Below are 18,685 nucleotides of genomic sequence, written 5' to 3'. Positions count from 1 at the left end.
GAGAGAGAGAGAGAGAGAGAGAGAGAGAGAGAGAACCCCAAGCAGGCTTCGCGCTGTCAGTACAGAGCCCAGTGTGGGGTTCCATCTCACGAACTGTGAGATCATGACCTGAGTTGAAATCAAGAGCCAGATGCTTAACCAAATGAGCCACTCAGGCGCCCACTTTTTTTTTTTTTTAATGGTGGTGTCAGTTCACTAAATAATTCACAATTCACTAGCAGATTGTAGTTCTCATGGAAAATACTGAGGTGTGGTATTTTACTGTCCTCATTTTACACATGAGAAAGCTAACAGTTTAAGTAAACTGCCCAAGTGTTACATGTAACAACTGGTGAGTAGCAGAGGTAGGATTTGAACCAGGAGCCTGGGCTTTTACTCAGTTTACTAAACTGAATTGTATAGCTATACCTTTAATTTCCAGAATAAATTTGGCCCTCAGAGTCATCTCCATCTTGCCTCTGTGACAGGGAAAAAAATGTTTATGAAACAAGTACTGCCCCTCAGCCCTGTCCTCCACCTGCCAAGAAGTTGAATTGATCAGCATAAGTCAGGGAGAGACAGGGGACCCTGAAGATTTAGGAATAGGGAATGAAGAGTTTGTGTACCTTATGGGGGACTTTTAGAGCTTGAGGATGTGGCACAAATGTCTAATTGGGACTTTTTTATTAAGTAGTTTTGTGTGATTTTGAGGAAAAACTCTCTTCTATCTCCCTTCGACATTGTCAGGAAAATTACCCACCACTGATATTTCAAATAAGGATTTGACTTTGGGCAGTTAAGTCCAGCCTCAGGGTGAAACCAGGTCAGAACAGAGGCAAGCCTGTTGGGGCCAGCCACATCTGGGTGATACTTTAGTGAAGAAGTGCCATACGTTCACTAACGATTTATTGCCTGTTGTGTTCAAGGAGCTGTCCTGGCTGGATACAGGGATGCAAAGCTGATTTAGATGTACCAAACACATTTGTTATGAGTAGTGACTAAATTAGAAGAAAACCATGTCACGCACCTCTGCTGTGCAAAGAACCTTGAGTTGTTTTGCATCTAATTCTGTAGCCTGGCAAGTTCATTGCTATTCATGTAGGTTTGAAGCTCCACGCAGGCGGATGTGTGTCTGTCTTGTCCACCAGTGTATCCCAGTTGCTACACGCAACACCTGGCACATTGTACACACTCCAGCATTTGCTGACTGATTATTGACTAACAGCCAAGTAACTCCTGGGGTATTTAAGAAATCGGGTCAGGGAGTCAGGTTATTTACATCTGCCTATGAAAGCATAAATTAAAATGTAAAACTTTATATGGGAAATTGCCTTATCAAGTGATATCCATGAGCATAATATATTATGTGTCCTGAAATCAATTTCCTTTGTCCTGTGATCTGCTTCTGAAAACATTGACCAGCTTTCAACATAGCACCCCATTTTCTTTTCCACTGGACTGACTTTTCAGTGTCTAATTCCTTAGCCCAAGGAAAGTAAAAGAGTCTATCTTCTTTCATTCTTCCAAACGAGTAGACCTCCATCAAGCAGCTCTGCTTTGTAAGAATGCCTTTGCCTACCCTGAAAGGGACGGGTCCCTCCCTGCCTGTTAAAGAAGTCTGGGCTGGCATGTCAGCTCACACTGAGAGCCTAAGTGCAGGCATTTAATACTTTGTAGACGAAAGAAGCAGAGAGAGGCTCTGAGGCAAAAAAGTAATCCAAGCAGAAAATATATTTAAGACTAGAGGTTGCTTTTTCACAGCCAAGGAAGTGGCAATGGGGAGCTGGTTGCTGGAGGGAAGGAGCATAAATATGTATTGTGTATTTGGAGATAGGGGATTGGAGAGAGGATACTATGTGGAGGAACCACTTATTTGCCTAGATTTCACCTCAAAATAGAGAATGAAGAAGTAGTTAAGAGGAGAAAATATATGTCCATAAACATTGTATATGACATTAGTTATCAGGTGTATAACAATGATGCTGTGTGAACCGTTGTCCTGGAAATCTGCATTTACATTATGAAGTTAGTATTAATTATGTTGCCTTTTTAATGTGGGGCCTCGTGATTGATGCAGTTGCTATGTCTGTAATCCCTATTTTTTAAATTTATTTTCCTTTTTAAAGGATGTTTTCTTTGTAAGAGAGAAGTCATAGTCTCCCCCTGCTGGATATGGCTGGTAGAACCCGAAAATTTAGGTCACTTGGCATGTATGTTGTGTAGCTACGAGAGGATTCATTTACCTGGACTTTGAACTTTCAAATTTTCTTCCCCACAGCCTCACTTAGCAGCCTTTTGATTACGCCTTTTCCATCTCCAAGCTCCTCCACATCCTCTTCCAGTAGTTACCAGCGCCGCTGGCTTCGAAGTCAGACGACAAGTTTGGAAAATGGCATCATTCCAAGGAGGTGAGTTGCAAGTTTGCTCTTGCCGAGAAAGGTACTAGTTGCAGGCAGCTCGAACAAACTGGCAGTACTCACCTGTTGTCAGTGGAAAAAGAACTAAGACCTCTTGGTTAGCTTCAGCTTAGGCTGAAAATTTGCAAGTGATAAGTTTTATAAAAAGAATAAATATAGAAGCCAAACAGCAATCTGGTTTGGAAGACACTGGGGAATAATCTGGGTCATTGTGCCGTGTACGAGCTAGACTTGGTGTTATTTAAGGTGAGTGTGCTCTCTCTTTGAATTGGCTCCCTTCCAGATACAGCTTTTGGGAGCTAGAGGGGTGGAATAAATCTCTTCCTTGGCTTACTGTGACACCAGTGTGGTCTTTGGAAACCTGTGAACTCAAGGATTGGGACATACTCTTTTCATAAAACTTAAGTTCTTAAACTGAGTGGTCACGACTCTGATTATAAAGATGGCCTCGAGGTATATTCTGCCTTCATTGCAGTTGAATTTTAGTTCTGAAGTTTAGTTGTTTTGCAAAATACACATTGTTGGCTCGTTATGATGTTACATCAATAGCTTCCACTTTCTTCTTCCTACAACCCAAAACCTTAAAGGGAATTAGTATAGATTGTACCTATAAAAATTCACATGTAAATTGGTTGATTTAGTGAGTTCGCTAGTAATCACCATGTGTAGGGATCTGTGAAGGTGTAAAGATGATTCAGTTACATGCCTGCATTTGTGAACTACTAGTATAGTTTGTTGACTGGTAGGGAAGGCGATATGCACATAAATAATGGCATAAAGACGTTAAACTGTAGGGGCTCTTGGGTGGCTTAGTCAGTTAAGTGTCCGACTCTTGATTTTGGCTCAGGTCATGATCTCACGGTTCTTGAGTTTGAGCTCCACTTTGGACTCTGTGCTGACAGCATGGAGCCTGCGTGGCATTTTCTCTCCCTCCCTCCCTCCCTCCCTGTCTCTCTCTTTCTCTTTCTCTCTCTCTCTCTTTCTCTGCCCCTACCCTGCTTGTGCATGCTCCCTCTCTCAAAATAAATAAATAGACATCAAAATTTTTTAATAAAGATGTTAAACTATAAATGCCATGGGCAGGGCATAAAGCACTTTGGGACTCAGAGGAGGGAGAGAATACCTGCTGGTGGTCATGGGGGGCATGGCAGAGCCATGCATGGAGGAGATGGCACTTAAAGAACAAGCTGAGAAACAAGGGTTAGGGTGTGTGTATAGCACATGTCAGGCTGCTTGCCTCTCTTCTGTTATTCTCACAATCCTAGCAAGCTCAGCCAAGAGAAAAACATATAGCTGCTTCACTCGCTGAGAAACTGTTTGGTGGTTGGTGGACTTTGAGTGGAATGGCGGACTTTGGTGTGAGGACAAGTCCTAGCTCTGCCACTCACTAGGTGTACGTGACAGTGAATTAGTCTGGATTCAAAGTGTTGCTTCGGCATCTGCCTTATTTGTGCTAGTACCAGCCTCATGGTGTTGTTGGGAGAATTAAATGAGATACAGCAAGTCAAGTCAAGCTAAGACAAGACATGGGAAAGAAAATACTAGTCAGGATGACTTATTTGCACTTATTGCCATCATTATCATTACCATCACTACAGTTGTCAAAAGAAGGCATCCCACCTCCCTCCCTGCCATTACAGCAGCTTCTGTGATTGAAGAGAATGACGGGTCTTGAGAAATCTTCCGCTTTATGCATCTCTTTTTTTTTCTTAATTTTTTTAACATTTATTTATTTTTGAGAGAGAGACAGAGCATGGGTGGAGGAGGGCCAGAGAGAGAGGGAGAGAGAGACAGAATCCGAAGCAGGCTTCAGGCTCTGAGCTGTCAGCACAGAGCCTGACGTGGGGCTTGAACTCACAGACTGTGAGATCATGACCTGAGCTGAAGTCGGACACTCAACTGAGTCACCCAGGCGCCACTATGCTTCTCTTTACTAAAAATGTTTTTCCATCCCTTCAGGATTAAATCTCAAGTTGAATAGCATTCTCCAACTCACTCCTCTAAAAATTCTTCAACATTCTAATTTGAATTGAGATCTGGCTTTAGAAACTAAAGAATCTCTAATGAACTTACAACTAAAATAAGTATTTTTAGTTCAAAAATGACAATGCCCCCAGGGGCGCCTCTGTGGCTTAGTGGCTTGAGCATCCAACTCTTGATTTTCGTTCAGGTCATGATCCCAGGGTCATGGAGTCGAGCCCTGCAACAGGCTGTGTGCTGAGCATGGAGTTTACTTGGGATTCTCTCTCTCCCTCTCCCTTTCCCCTCTCCTCTGCTTGCCTTCTCTCTCTCTCTCTCTCTCAAAATACAATAAAAAAAAAAAATGCGGAGCCCCTTTGTTCAAAAAGTAAGGAAAAGTACTATTAAAGGTACTAAAAGGTAAAGATTTAAAAAAATATTTTACTTACAAAATATAATAGGAATAATAGTGAAATATGAAGAAAAACTATAGATTGCAAAATTAATATTTCAGCATCATAATTTTACATAATAATGCTATATCTCGATTCATCATAAGTCTTTTCTGGCTCATTTTTCTATATTCCTTTGTCAGGTTATCAAAATTTATACTTTTTAGCAACTTTGCTTTCAATTGATATAATTGAAAGCAGCCATTAGTCAGTCTTGGCAAATGCGAGATGGCAAATGATTTTTGACAATTTTTCGTTTTGAGAAAGATCTTTCTGCTGATGTAACTGTTACTGGAACTTTATGTGTTATGAAAACATTGGATTAAGTTTTTGATAAACTTTCAAAATATAAATTTCATTGCATCCAGATCTGATGATTCTTGTGGAACAGTTTTTCTAAAAAAATTTAATTCTTCACACAAATCCATTTTTGTATAAGACTGAATTTAATTTTAAATGTAAATTTATACAAAGTTATTTTAATGTCTCCTCTGACATTTACTGTAACTCATGAAAGTCTTACAAGCAACTGAGTTTCTTCATGAGTTGTATATAATTCAAAATGCCTGTTTTTTCATTCTATCACTGTATCTTCAATTGTAAGGAAAATTTGTTTTATTTTATTTAAAAAATTTGTTAACATTTATTTATTTTTGAGAGACAGAGAGAGACAGAACACAAGTGGGGGAGGGGCAGAGAGAGAGGGAGACACAGAATCTGAAGCAGACTTCTAGGCTCCGAGCTGTCAGCTCAGAGCCCAATACGAGGCTTAAACCCACAAAGTATGAGATCATGACCTGAACCAAAGTCAGACGCTTAACCAACTGAGCCACCCAGGCGCTCCAGGAAAATTAATTTTAAATGGGCTTTCTTATTAATAATTTGTTTATCTGAAGCTTCAAATGAAAACAATGGGTTTTTTTCTCTGTCCGGTGCAACAATCTTTACATTTAATTTCTATGGGGCGCCTGGGTGGCTCAGTCAGTTGAGCGCCCGGCTTCAGCTCAGGTCATGATCCCACGGTCCGTGGGTTCGAGCCCCACATCGGGCTCTGTGCTGACAACTCAAGAGCCTGGAGCCTGTTTCAGATTCTGTGTCTCCCTCTCTCTCTGCCCCTCCCCACCTCATGCTCTGTCTCTGTCTCTCTCAAAAATAAATAAACTTTAAAAAAAAATTTTTTAAAAATTTCTATTTCTATGCCTGTAGATATATACTTTGTAATGTTGCAGTGCTTTTCAAAACTGTAGATGGTAAACTCTGAAGAATTCTGATTACTCCTGGATGTGCTTTATTGCAGTGTCCACTGTGGGCGCTTTGTGATAATTCAGTGTCTTGGGTCTTGGGTCAGAGTTAAATATTTGTGCAGACTCTACAGGGACAGGTTCTGATGATGGATGGGCTAGCTGGCCTCGCACTGTGGGTCATGGCACTACCCAGGTCTTTGCTCTCTCCCATGGCTGTGGTTGCTGCTCCTCTCACAGCCACCAGTCTGGGCCCAGGTCCCAGGCTTGCTGCCTTGGGGCCTCCTGCTACCCTGGACTGCTCAGACACGTGAGCGTGTGCCTGACTGCCTAGCTAGTTGCTCAGCGGCTGGGTTGCATGCCCTTAGGCCGGAGCCCACTGTGCACTCTGCAGCCTGGTGTCTTCACTGCTCGCTCACATGTTTCATTGTCCCATCAGACTTTACCTACAGAATACAGGCTCAAAGATAAAATTACCAAGAATTCAAGATGGCAACCGCAAAACATTAAATCAAACCTGGGGCCCATCTGGGAACAGGGCTCTGTGTGAGTGGGGTCTCATGCCCATGAATCTGGCACACACAGAATATAAATGTGGCTGACGTTTTGAATTGATCACTGTACCTATGAAGATCCCTTCATTTAAAGTTGCTGCAGTTGATTTCTTACTTTTGGCAGGAATGGAGGTAGGAAAATTAGTTTTTTTATGTTAGACAAGAGAACAGTGGGTACCAAAAACACAATTGCATCTGGCTTTGAGAGAAAATTCACAGTAATCAAAAACTTCCTAACAGATAAAGATGGAAAGGATGATTTCACAGTCCTTAGCAGTTGGTTCCACGCTGGATACTCATGTCTCCAGGCCTCCTGCTGTGCCAGGCGGTAACTTTTGGTTACTGGTTGGGGAGTTGGGCTTGGACCTTTACCAGCTGGTGGGGAAGTACTGCCTGTAATAGAAGAGAAACTGCAGAGATTCCATCCCTTAGTGAAGCTACTGAAACCTTAAAGGACTGAGGTATTAAATTTCCCAGAAGGGCTTTTGATTCGAATTATTAAATTGAACCAACCATATAAAGTTGATAGAGGTTTGTTCTTTGACCTATAAAAATGGCAGTTTCATATGTTCCAATATAATACATACATTCAAATTAAATTCAAAGCTGACAAAAACAAACTAAGCAGTGGTGATATTAATTATAGATGATTGAGATGCACTTACATAATCATAGTTTTTGCTTTATTTATGATCTTGAAGTAAAAATAATGTATGTAAGTGCTTATTCATAAGTGTCAACAAAATTCTACTTGATTTTTTTGTAAGGAGAAGATTAAGAGTATAGCAGTGGGTTTTCCTTGACTTGAAGTCCTGTCAGCTGATGGGATTTCTCCCAGCTATTTGCTGTCCGTGCTCCAGCTGGCAGGATGCACCTGAAGGCGTGAACAGCAGCAGACGGATCAGGCATGGGGCAGAGTCCCTGCTCCTTTCCAGAGTCTAGGAAATGAGCCCAGACTAGAAGACAGAAACCCGGGGTTCTAGTGCCAGCATTGTCTCTAAGAAGCTTTCTGTTCCTGAAGCAGGTTGATGAATCACCCTGCCTCAGTTTCCACATTTGCAAAAAGATCTGTGTACCTTACAGGGTGATTTGAGGGTGAGAAGATACGGTGAAGTATTTGGGTACATACTCAAATGTTTTAAAACATTCTGAAATGTTCTTTCATTGTGGAATAATTTTAAAAATACAATTACAGTACTATATGATCTGATTTGCACAGTTGATCTAAGACTTCAGAATGAAGCTCTGTTGCGTTAGAATCCAGGAATCCAGTGGAGAGAGGGGCATCTGGGTGGCTCAGTTGGTTAAGCATCTGATTCTTTTTTATTTTTTTTTTACATTAAAAAAATATTTTTATTTATTTTTGAGAGAGAGAGAGAGTGAGTGAGCAAGCATGAGCGGGGAAGGGCAGAGAGAGGGAGGGAGACACACAATCCAAAGCAGGCTCCAGGCTCTGAGCTGTCAGCACAGAGCCCAACGTGGGGCTCGAACTCTTGAAACTGTGAGATCATGACCTGAGCTGAAGTTGGACACTTAAACTGACTGAGCCACCCAGGAGCCCCAAGCATCTGATTCTTGATTTAGGCTCGGGTCATGACCTCAGGGTCATGAAATCAAGCCCGAGTAGGGCTCTGCACTGGGCATGGAGCCTGCTTAAGATTCTCTCTCTCCCTCTACTCTTCCCCACCTCTCCCCCCACCCAAAAATAGAATGCATTAGACAGACACAGTGAAGCAAGTAAGAGCTATGCAGGGCTATTGTAGCTGTGGAAGTTTTTCAGAAATTCAGTAGGTGGCACTCTGTGCTGTGTTAAGACAGAGTTGGCTATTGTTTATACAGTAGAGATGAAGACGATGCATAAAAACGCATAGGGTTAAGTGTTTATTACAATTTCATTATTAAGGACCATATTGGCCAAAGATAAATGGACTGAGATGGTCATTTTACTTTGGGCAAAGAAGAGAAGTAGGAGATGCCAGACAAAAAAAAAAGAAAAGGTTGCGAGAAAGTGTTGATAAATATAATCTCAGAACTTCCTATAAAATAGAAATAAACTGGTGCAAAAAACAAAGTTATAGTACGGGTACTTTGGAAAAGGAGAATATTTACTGTATGGAATTTCTTTGTATGAAATTAAAATTCTAAGATAGGCTCAGGGTCTTTTTTTTTTTTTTTAAATGAGCAGATGATTAGGATCTAGGGATTTTTCAGAGAAAACAGTTGATGATTTATTATAATGCACAGCATTTACAACACTACCTGGAGATCATGCCTTGCCAGTGGCATGTCTGTTAGCGCCTGTTACTGGCTTATCAACCACATCTACATCTCTGGGATCTTGCTTGAAGTTGACAGAAGCAGTAGCATATCTTTCCTGAGGTTAGAACAAGATGTCTGTCCCCTTTCCTTTAAAAGTAAAATGGCTTTCCTGACCAAAACACTTTTTATGCATGCATGTTTTCAGAGGTATGGATATATTCAAAATCACAGGAACATTATAGGCTATGAGTGGAGCACTAAACAAGTTTAAGATCAAGAGTATGGAGGCCAGCTGCCTTGAATCCTGCCAAGCATAAGTAATTGCTTTATTGTAATTTGTGGTAAAGAAAATAGAGGAAGCAGTCCTGTCCCATATTCTGCAGATATACAAGACTAAATGGTGAAGTCAGTGAGAAAGAGAAAGTTAATTGCATACTTACGGTGTGCCAGGCAAGGTGCTTTCATTTGCAATATATTATGTCCTTTCCTTTTGGTATCTTTGTAGAAAAAAAATTATTTTCGCTTTTGCTGTTAGTAACTATATGCTAGTTATGCTGTTTTTTTCAGAATAGCTAAATAAGAGGGTTAGGCCATATTTGTGAGTCTTCCCCCTTAAGACAAATATATTCATAATTTATTGGCTTCATGATTCTCTTATCATAGACACGGAGTCTCTCAAAAGAACCGTAAGTTTTTTTAAGAATTTACACAGAAGAGAGAGAAGTCTTTCTGCTTGGGGGATTTCCCAGAGAGCTTAATCAATTGCGTGGCTTAATCTGAGCATTTACTGGAGTAACTTCATGTAATGGATTTAATAGCCTTGGGAAAGTCAGCCTCAACTACCAGTAGTTTCAAACATGATGCATTGGTTAAACAGAATACCACAGGATCATTTCCCTTCTAATGTTCTTATCTTTTGCTATCTATCAACCAAAACAAAGGGCCTCTGTTTTGAGTGACCAGATGTGTCTCGCCCCTTCCTAAATACCACCAATCTGATGTAAAATTATCCAAGGGAAAAAGACTAAGAGTCTAACAAGAGGATATTTAAGGTTACTTTTAATTTTTATTTAAGTTTCTTTTTGTGTTAAATACGCTGTGGTAAGTTGAGGTTTTCATTTTTCATGACAGAATTAGAGAAAAGAATGAATTCCAAGTAGATGAAACTCTTGGTTCAGACTCCTGAGTGTTCACATTAGCTTTCTGAATTTCTGAATGGCATCCCCTGGCACTGCAGTTTATCTTCAGTGTGATTATTTGATGTATGGCAACTTTTCAAACTTACTGTTCCTGCAGGTCAACTGATGAAACATTCAGCCTGGCTGAAGAAACCTGTAGTTCTAATCCGGCCATGGTTCGGAGGAAGAAAATTGCCATAAGCATCATCTTTTCTCTGTGTGAGAAAGAAGAAGCACAAAGGAATTTCCAGGACTTCTTTTTTTCTCATTTCCCCCTTTTTGAGTCTCACATGAACAGGCTGAAGAGTGCAATTGAAAAGGTAATAGGAATGTAATCTAGGGGCACCTGGCTGTGTCAGTCAATAGAGCATGCAACTCTTGATCTCAGCATTGTGAGTTCAAGCCCCATGTTGCATGTAGAAATTACTTAAAAATAATATCTTTAAAAAAAAAGACTGTAATCTTGTGTCAAATAGAGAAGTGATTATAGGGCTTAAGATGGTAGACTCTCATGGATTATGATCAGATCCCTTTTTTAGAGAACTTAAATCACCTGCAACAGTAATAGATCCTTTAATACATTGATATTAGATATCAGACATTAGATTGTTTTAGGAAAGGAAATGACTGCTTTCTGATGACTTAAGTCATTACTACAGTGAGTGTTTTCATTATACTAGTATTTTATTAATAAATGCCCAGTGGTAAACAGTTATAAAGGAGTTTCTTCTCAGAAAGTAAATTTTTTTCTCTCTTCAATGAAGGCCATGATCTCCTGCAGGAAGATAGCAGAATCAAGTCTCCGTGTCCAGTTTTATGTCAGCCGTCTGATGGAAGCTCTGGGAGAATTCAGGTACGTTGACAAAGTCTGGCAAATCCAACAGGATAAATTTATAAGTGGCAGTAGCGGTGGCAGCCATGGATCTGGGGATACATGGAGACATTACTTGGAAGAATTTAGGGGCTGGCAATTACTGGTCACTTTAGCAGCTCCTTCCTTCAAGATGGAAACCCAGATCAAATAGAGCAGAATGTTTAAGTCACACAGCACCACATAATCCACACTGCTGCCTGACAGTCTTTGATTGCTTTTAATGAGATGAATGGAGAAAACTAATATTTATGTGTCTCTTATAAGCCTGTTCATTATTTCATGTCATCCTCACAAAAGCCCTACGAGTAAACACTATTAACTGACCCCACTTTACAGTTGTGAAGGCTTGAGTTCAGGGACACTCATCCAGAGCATAGCTGGAGAGGGGCACCTGGGTGGCTCAGTCGGTTAAGTGTCTGACTCTTGATCTCGGAGTCGTGAGTGTAAGCCCCATGTTGGGCTCCACACTGGGAGTGGAGCCCCCTTAAAAAAAAAATTTAAGGGGCGCCTGGGTGGCTCAGTCGGTTAAGCGTCCAACTTCAGCTCAGGTCACGATCTCACGGTCCGTGAGTTCGAGCCCCGCGTTGGGCTCTGGGCTGATGATGGCCCAGAGCCAGGAGCCTGCTTCCGATTCTGTGTCTCCCTCTCTCTCTGACCCTCCCCCGTTCATGCTCTGTCTCTCTCTGTCTCAAAAATAAATAAACGTTAAAAAAAAAATTTTTTTTTTTAAATTTAAAAAGAAACAAAAATAAAAAGAGTACAGCATAGCTGGAGAGCGTATATGTGTCAGGCAGATATACCTTCCAGCTTACCAGGACAGTCCTTGTTTATACCCAGTGCCCTCTCATAAGTATCCTGGTCTGAACATTAAATTAGTGTGTCTTCATTATCAGTTTTTAATTCATGATCTTTGTACTCTGGAGACTGGTTTTCTCTAGTCTTTGCTCCTAATATCTGGGTAGGAAGGTGTAGTGTAGAGGGTAGGACTCTCCTTCACCATGCTAACCTGGGGTTCTTGCACCATTTCTTTGAGCCAGTTTCTCAATGGGGAGTGGAATCATATTCCGAAGCCGTCATGAACTAATAAGTCAAACTGTTATTCTGTAGCTAAAAGATAAAAGAATTTTTACAGGGGTGCCTGGGAGGCTCAGTTGGTTAAGCGTCCAACTCTTGATTTCATCTCAGGTCATGATCTCACAGTTCATGAGATCGAGCCCTGCCTTGGGCTCCACGCTGACACCCACACCCACACCAGTGTGACAGTGTGGAGACTGCTTGGAATTCTTCCTCTTCCTCTCTCTCTCTCTCTCTCCCCAACTCGTGTTCTCTTTCTCTCTCAAAATAAATAAATGAACATGAAAAAAAATTCTTTACAGTTTTTAGAATTTTAGAACATTGGGGCTTTTTTGTTTTTGTTTTTGTTGTTGTTTTTTTTTTTTTTTTTAGTTTATTTTGAGAGAGAGACAGAGAGAGAGAGAGGGCACACACACTTGGGGAAGGGACAGAGAGAGAGAGAGAGAGAGAGAGAGAGAGAGAATCCCAAGCAGGTTTCACACCATCAGCACGGAGCCCCATGCAGATCTCAAACCCATGAATCTCAAGATCGTAACCTGAGCCAAAGTCGGATGCTTAACAGACTGAGCCACCCAGGCATCCCTAGAACATTTTTTTGATGATTAAGGTATATGCTGGTGAATTCTATATGGCTACTTGAAACAATATCCCCAGTGGTCTTTGAACCTTGTGTTATGTATAAAGTACTCAGATAGCACATTTGTCATTATCTGGTTACTGTCAAGACCTAAGTCATATATTTGAGAAATAGTGTGGAGTTGTGCTAGTTTGATTAAAGTATTAATTTTTCAGAGGTCAAGAATCTGAAAGTACAGAACCAGAAAGCCTCACTTATTCAAAGACACGTCTTATTCTTACTTCAACAACCTACCCTTCCAGAAATGGTGACAAAATGTAGTGTTACCAATGGGAGACCTAGTTTTAGTAAATAATTCCCAGTTCTGTGTGACTGTAATCTGTCATTGCTACCTAACTCAGCAGATGTGTTTTGGCCAAGGTGACGTTCTCTTGTATCTCCGTTCATTTAGGCACATAGCTAGAAAATCAGAATATGTCTTACCATCTTTATTTGGAGTGAATATGTCCTCCAGTGGGGGTCCTAAGCTAAGTTAGTGTGCTCTTTGGAAAAACATTTATGAGTCATGAAGCTTAGAGTAAGGCCTTGGCACCAGGTGTTGGGAAACCTGAAGTCTTATCCTGACCTTGTCATTCAATGTCTTATATAAGTAACTTAATTTCTCTAGGCCTCAGTTTCTATATCTGTAAAGTGATAGAGCTACATTAGTCAGTTTTGCTAATAGATTATAGTTCTAAGAATTTGATTCTGTTAGTCCATATAGAAACTCAGTATATATCATGAAGAAGAGCCATTTATGTAGTTTTTTCATCTGAAATCAATAGGGTGCTTTGGCTTAGAGAACTAAGCACTAACTAGCACTTGGGAGAGCTGAGTTGCCTTTGGCCACATTTTTAAATAGCATGTACTTTCTTTCTTCCTTTATTTCTTTACTGTAAAAACAAACGCAAATTTTGATAATAGGCATTGTGAAAACAAATCATTTAAAAAATGGATATTTTATATCAAGGGTTAGTATGCCTTTTCCATAAAGAGTCTCTGTCATTGCTCCTCAACTTTGCCATTCTGCAAAAAGCAGCAATAGATAATGTATAAATGAATGAGCTTGGCAGCGTTCCAATAAAATATTATTTACAAAAAAGGTGGCAGGTTTGGCCTCTGGATCATAGTTTGCTGATCTCTGTTTTATATACTGTTTGAATCCCTTAAGGGCTACATAGATCCAGATTATTGTTTTCTTCTTTATTCCTTTATACAGAGATTATCCAAAATAATATGTGTGACAGTTTTATGTCTCCCTTCTCTTTTCTATAGAGGAACTATCTGGAACTTATATTCCGTTCCAAGGATAGCTGAACCCGTATGGCTTACCATGATGTCCAGCACCTTGGAAAAAACCCAGCTCTGCCAGCGCTTTCTCAAGGAGTTTACACTTCTGATAGAACAGATCAACAAAAATCAGTAAGCTTCAAATATCTGAAGCCTTTTTGCAACTTCCATGGCCAGTGTCTGTGGTGTATGTGACATGCCTCTTCCTGCCTTGACTCATCTGGTTGTATTTTCTTCCATTTCTCCAAGGTTTTTTGCTGCCTTACTGACTGCAGTGTTAACCTACCACCTGGCCTGGGTACCGACTGTCATGCCTGTTGATCACCCTCCCATTAAAGCCTTCTCAGAGAAACGCACCTCTCAGTCAGTGAACACGCTGGCCAAAACACATCCATATAATCCTCTCTGGGCACAGCTGGGTTAGTACCTAATTTGACTATTCAGAGACTCTATGGGATGGAATGGAGAAAATGCTAGAATTTTTTGTTGATATTGGCTCTCCATCCCGGAGATTCAGGAGTTGTCCCTGGACAGGCAGATGATAGGAGACTGGCCCACAGGGTCTAGTTGTAGGGCAACCCCTTCCTCTCCTTCCCCGCCGCTGGCAGCTTTGTTGTGCTCTTCTGAAGCGGAACAGGTAAATCGTTCTCCCATACCACAGTGGCAGTTCACCCTAGAGCAGGGTTTCTTAACCTCAGCATTATTGATATTTGGACCAGATAATTCTTTGTGGGGTGGGGTTTGGGAGGGCTGTCTTGTGCATTTAGGGTGTTAACAGCATCAGTGGCCTTTGTTCACTAGCTACCAGTGAAAAACCCCCTTCAGAGTTGTGACAATCAAAAATGTCTCCGAACATTGTTCCTGGGTGGCAAGACACTCTCTGGCTAAGAACCACTGCCCTCAAGGATGGACTTGGTTGGAGAAAAATAGGAGAAAAAGAAAGTAACATACTATAATTTTACTACCTTTACAACTTTAGCTTGAGTTAGGAACCTTGTCTTTCTCTATACCACTTCCTTGCAATTAGATGGTGGCATTTATTTCCTCAAAGCTTTGCACGTAGGCATGGTACAGAAATCTAATGCTTTGGCATAGTTGGTTATAAAGTTTGGGACTTGTGAGTTCAAAGTGGCATATTTGGGTTCATGTGGACAAGAGGTCTACTCTTGGACCTCTCACTCATCAATCATGTAGAGTAACACAGTTAAACTTGCTGCCCACGCTGATCCAGATCCTATGCTAGATGCCAGGGATATGGGGTTAACACACACTGCTTAGCTTGGGGAAGCTAGCTGCCTAATGGAGGTGGCAGATTTGTATTCAGATGATCTCAAAACATCCTGATTACTCCTTTGATAGGAGAAGGATGCAAGACAGAGACAGTATAGTGTGAAGGTTAAGGGTATAGGTGCCACAGCCAGACTACATAGATCAAATCCAGTCTCCATGGGCAAGTGCCTTAACCTCTCTGTGTCTCAGTTTCTTTATCTATAAAATGGGATGATAATAGTTAATGGTTGCTGTGGGATTTACTTCTATATAAAGCACTTTTGTTATTTATGCTCCTGATGAAAATATTAATGTTAGAGAGGCACTGGGAGACAAAGTGAGGGGATGGAGGGGATTTTCAAGGAAGGCTTGCTTAAGGAAATGTTAAAATGGCATTTTCCAGAAGTACGGACTAGGGAAGTGCACTCTAATCTTAGAAAATGGCATGTTATAATAACAATAATGAAAACTTGACACTGTGAACCAAGCATTGTTTTAAGTGCTTTTTGCATGTGTTAATTAATTAGATTCTCATTCCAAACCTATTATTATTTGTCCTCACATTATAGATAATAAAGATGTCTTGCCCTTGTGACCCGGATTTAAGAAAGAGAATACATGTCTCACAGTTAGGGGGATAATAGGTACATGTTAAATGAATTAATTAAAGAATTTATGGATGTTAAAAATGGACTTAATACAACCAATCAGTACCGAGCTCAGAAGAACTCAGAGTATGCCTCACTCTGGGTTATACAGTTCTGGGGAGGACAGAGCATTATTGTTGTTGTTATGGAACAATAGTCTTGAAAAAATGCAGTATCGTTAAGTGGCAAAGGGAAGGGGGCTAGATATTAAGGAAACATGGTGTTTCATGCTACCGGGTCACCCATTTAAAAACAATGCTAATTAAACATTGTGCATTTAATTAGATGAATGTATTTATAATTAGACACGCTTCCCATTTGAAATTTAAATAATTGAGAGCCTGTGTTTGGCATTACAAGGCAACGTCCCTTCCTATGAGCTCATAGTCGTGTAGTAGGTCATGTATTATTGCCCTCCCCTCCCCCAGATCATCCAGCAGGGGTCTGGCGGTTGACAGAGCAGAGTCTTGTGATAGCTTTGTAAAGCCAAGTGTAAATGGTGGTTGAGTTTCCATCATTACAAAAAATCAAGCAGCTTCAGTGGGGGAGCCACTTCCAATTATTATTATTTTTATTAAATATTTACCAAGTCCCAGTAAATAGGAAAATACAAATTTCTGGGAATATGCAATGGTGCGGAGGTAATTTTATTCCAGGTTCCTAAGTTGTAGAAAAGACTCTTATTTTGAATTATTTCAAAGGCTTATCTGAATGCTTGCCAGAGCGGGTACCACTGCTGTGCCCACCTCTGCCTGGCTCCTTGGCATTCTCAGGAAAGTGGGGAGAGAAGCTGAAAGCAACCAGCCCTTGGGGTCTATCACACCCTCACTGGCCTGCTCTCCAGGAGCTCAGCCATCCTCACCCTGCCTAACATGAGCACTCTACACAAGGACTTTCCAAAGCTGGATCACCAGCCATTAGTGGCTTGTGGAAGCAATTTTGTGGGTCAGAAAAGCATTTAAAAGGGTCAGTACAATAGAAAATATCAGAGTGACACAGGTACTGTTTTGTAAAATGTTTGTTTCAGGGGATGAGTGAGGTTGCAGTATAAAATGTATTTCTGTCGTGGGATGGGTACGCATAGTTTGAAAGGCAATTTCTTTCACCACTGAAATTATAATGAAAATAACTTTAAAAAATGATACAGAGAAAATTCCCACCTGCTCAGAAATTAACCCATTTTAAATAACCCAAAAGGCAGATAATACTTCACAAGGGAAATTAGAAAATATTTTGAATTAAATGATAATAAAGATAGAATAAATTACAATGTGTGGGCCTGGGGAAACACTGTAGAGGGGAACTTTGTAGCATACACATTTATTAGAATGTAATCTAGGAGAAAGTGGCCCTTTAAGATCCTTGGCTTCTCTCCTCGTCTCTTTTTAAAAACATTTTCTTTCAGTTCCTCCCTCTGTTTTGGTTTCTCCCTCCATATTCCCCCTACCTTTCCCACCCTTTCTCTGTCCTCCCCTTATAGCGCTCCTACGTTCTCAGTTTCTCAGCTTTCTGGTTTCTGTCTATTCACTGTCCCCTTGATAGTTTTTCATGTCCCCCTCTGTGGGCGTCACCTCTCCCTGCACCCGGCTCCCTTCCTGCTTTATGCACTCTCTGCCTTTCGTCTGTCTCCTTTACCTTCTCTCGTTTTCTTGCTTTTTTTAAGTTTAAATTTTATATATTTTTTCTTTTGAATATATTTTTTAATGTTTCTTTTTAAGAGCGAGAGAGCGTGTACAAGCGGGGGAGGGGCAAAGAGAGGGGAGACACAGAATCTGAAGCAGGCTCCAGGCTCTGAGCTGTCAGCACAGAGCCTGACACGGGGCTCAGACCCACAGACTGTGAGATCATGACCCGAGCCAAAGTCGGAAGCTTAACTGAGCCACCCAGGCGCCCCTTTTTAATATTTATTGATTTTGAGAGAGAGAGGGAAAGGCAGAGGGAGAGAATCCCAAGTAGGCCCCGTGCTGTCAGTGCACAGCCCTAAATGGGACTTGAACACACAAACCGTGAGATCATGACCTGAGCCGAAATGAAGTCGGACGCTCAAGTGACTGAGCCACCCGGGCATCCTTAAATTTGTATTTTAAATTGTGGTTTAAAAAAAGCCCAGAACATAGCATTTACCATCTCAACCATTTCTAAGTGTACAGTTCAGTAATGTTAAGTCTATTCACATTGTTGTGCAACTTCATTTTATAAAATACTACTCATGAAAACAAAGGAATCTACTCTAAAATTAGTGGCTTTGTCAGTCCAGGGCTCAAAAAATTGTCTTCCAGTTGAAGATCCAGTAAATCTGTAATGTTACAGGTCTCTTATTTTCATGATGCATTATTTTATGAAGACTGACCCTAAAATAAAGGCACTGTTTCCACACACAATTGCTGTCATTACTTTATACAGCTTTAATTATTGTAGATCGTATTTTTTTAGATTTTTCAGAAATGTTTATTTATTTTGAGAGAAAGCGAGAGAGAGTGAGTGGCGGAGGGGCAGGAGAGAGAGATTCTCAAGCAGGCGCTGCTGTCAGTGCAGAGCCTGACTCAGGGTTCAAACCCACAAACCATGAGATCATGACCTGAGCCAAAATCAAGAGTCAGACACTTAACTGACTGAGCCATCCAGGCACCTGATAAATTGTATTTTTATTTTATTTTTATTTTTTATTTTTTTATGAATACAATTTATTGTCAAATTGGCTTACATACAATACCCAGTGTTCATCCCAAGTGCCCTCCTCAGTGCCCATCACCCATTTTCCCCTCTCTCCCACCCTCCCATCCACCCTCAGTTTATTCTCTGTATTTAAGAGTCTCTTGTGGTTTGCCTCCCTCTCTCTCTGTTTGTAACTTTTTTTTTTCCTTTTCCCTTCCCCC

At 40.8% G+C, this 18,685-nt stretch overlaps 1 protein-coding gene across 7 annotated transcripts in view; it reads left to right on the top strand.

Annotated features, from left to right (window-relative positions):
- The window catches only part of FNIP2 (folliculin interacting protein 2), a 126,930-nt gene that overhangs the window by 81,885 nt on the left and 26,360 nt on the right, over positions 1-18,685 (top strand). For all 7 annotated transcript variants that reach the window (XM_027068209.2, XM_027068194.2, XM_015063688.3 and 4 more), the window contains 5 exons: positions 2,258-2,387; positions 10,158-10,359; positions 10,804-10,892; positions 13,879-14,025; positions 14,143-14,312. In XM_027068209.2, coding sequence (XP_026924010.1) covers positions 2,258-2,387; positions 10,158-10,359; positions 10,804-10,892; positions 13,879-14,025; positions 14,143-14,312 — 738 coding nt within the window. The remainder of the gene's footprint in view (positions 1-2,257; positions 2,388-10,157; positions 10,360-10,803; positions 10,893-13,878; positions 14,026-14,142; positions 14,313-18,685) is intronic.

This window comes from Acinonyx jubatus, chromosome B1, assembly GCF_027475565.1.
Source record: "Acinonyx jubatus isolate Ajub_Pintada_27869175 chromosome B1, VMU_Ajub_asm_v1.0, whole genome shotgun sequence".
NCBI lineage: Eukaryota > Metazoa > Chordata > Mammalia > Carnivora > Felidae > Acinonyx > Acinonyx jubatus.
Note: the sequence above shows the minus strand (reverse complement) of the source record. Positions and strands in the feature narration are given on the sequence as shown.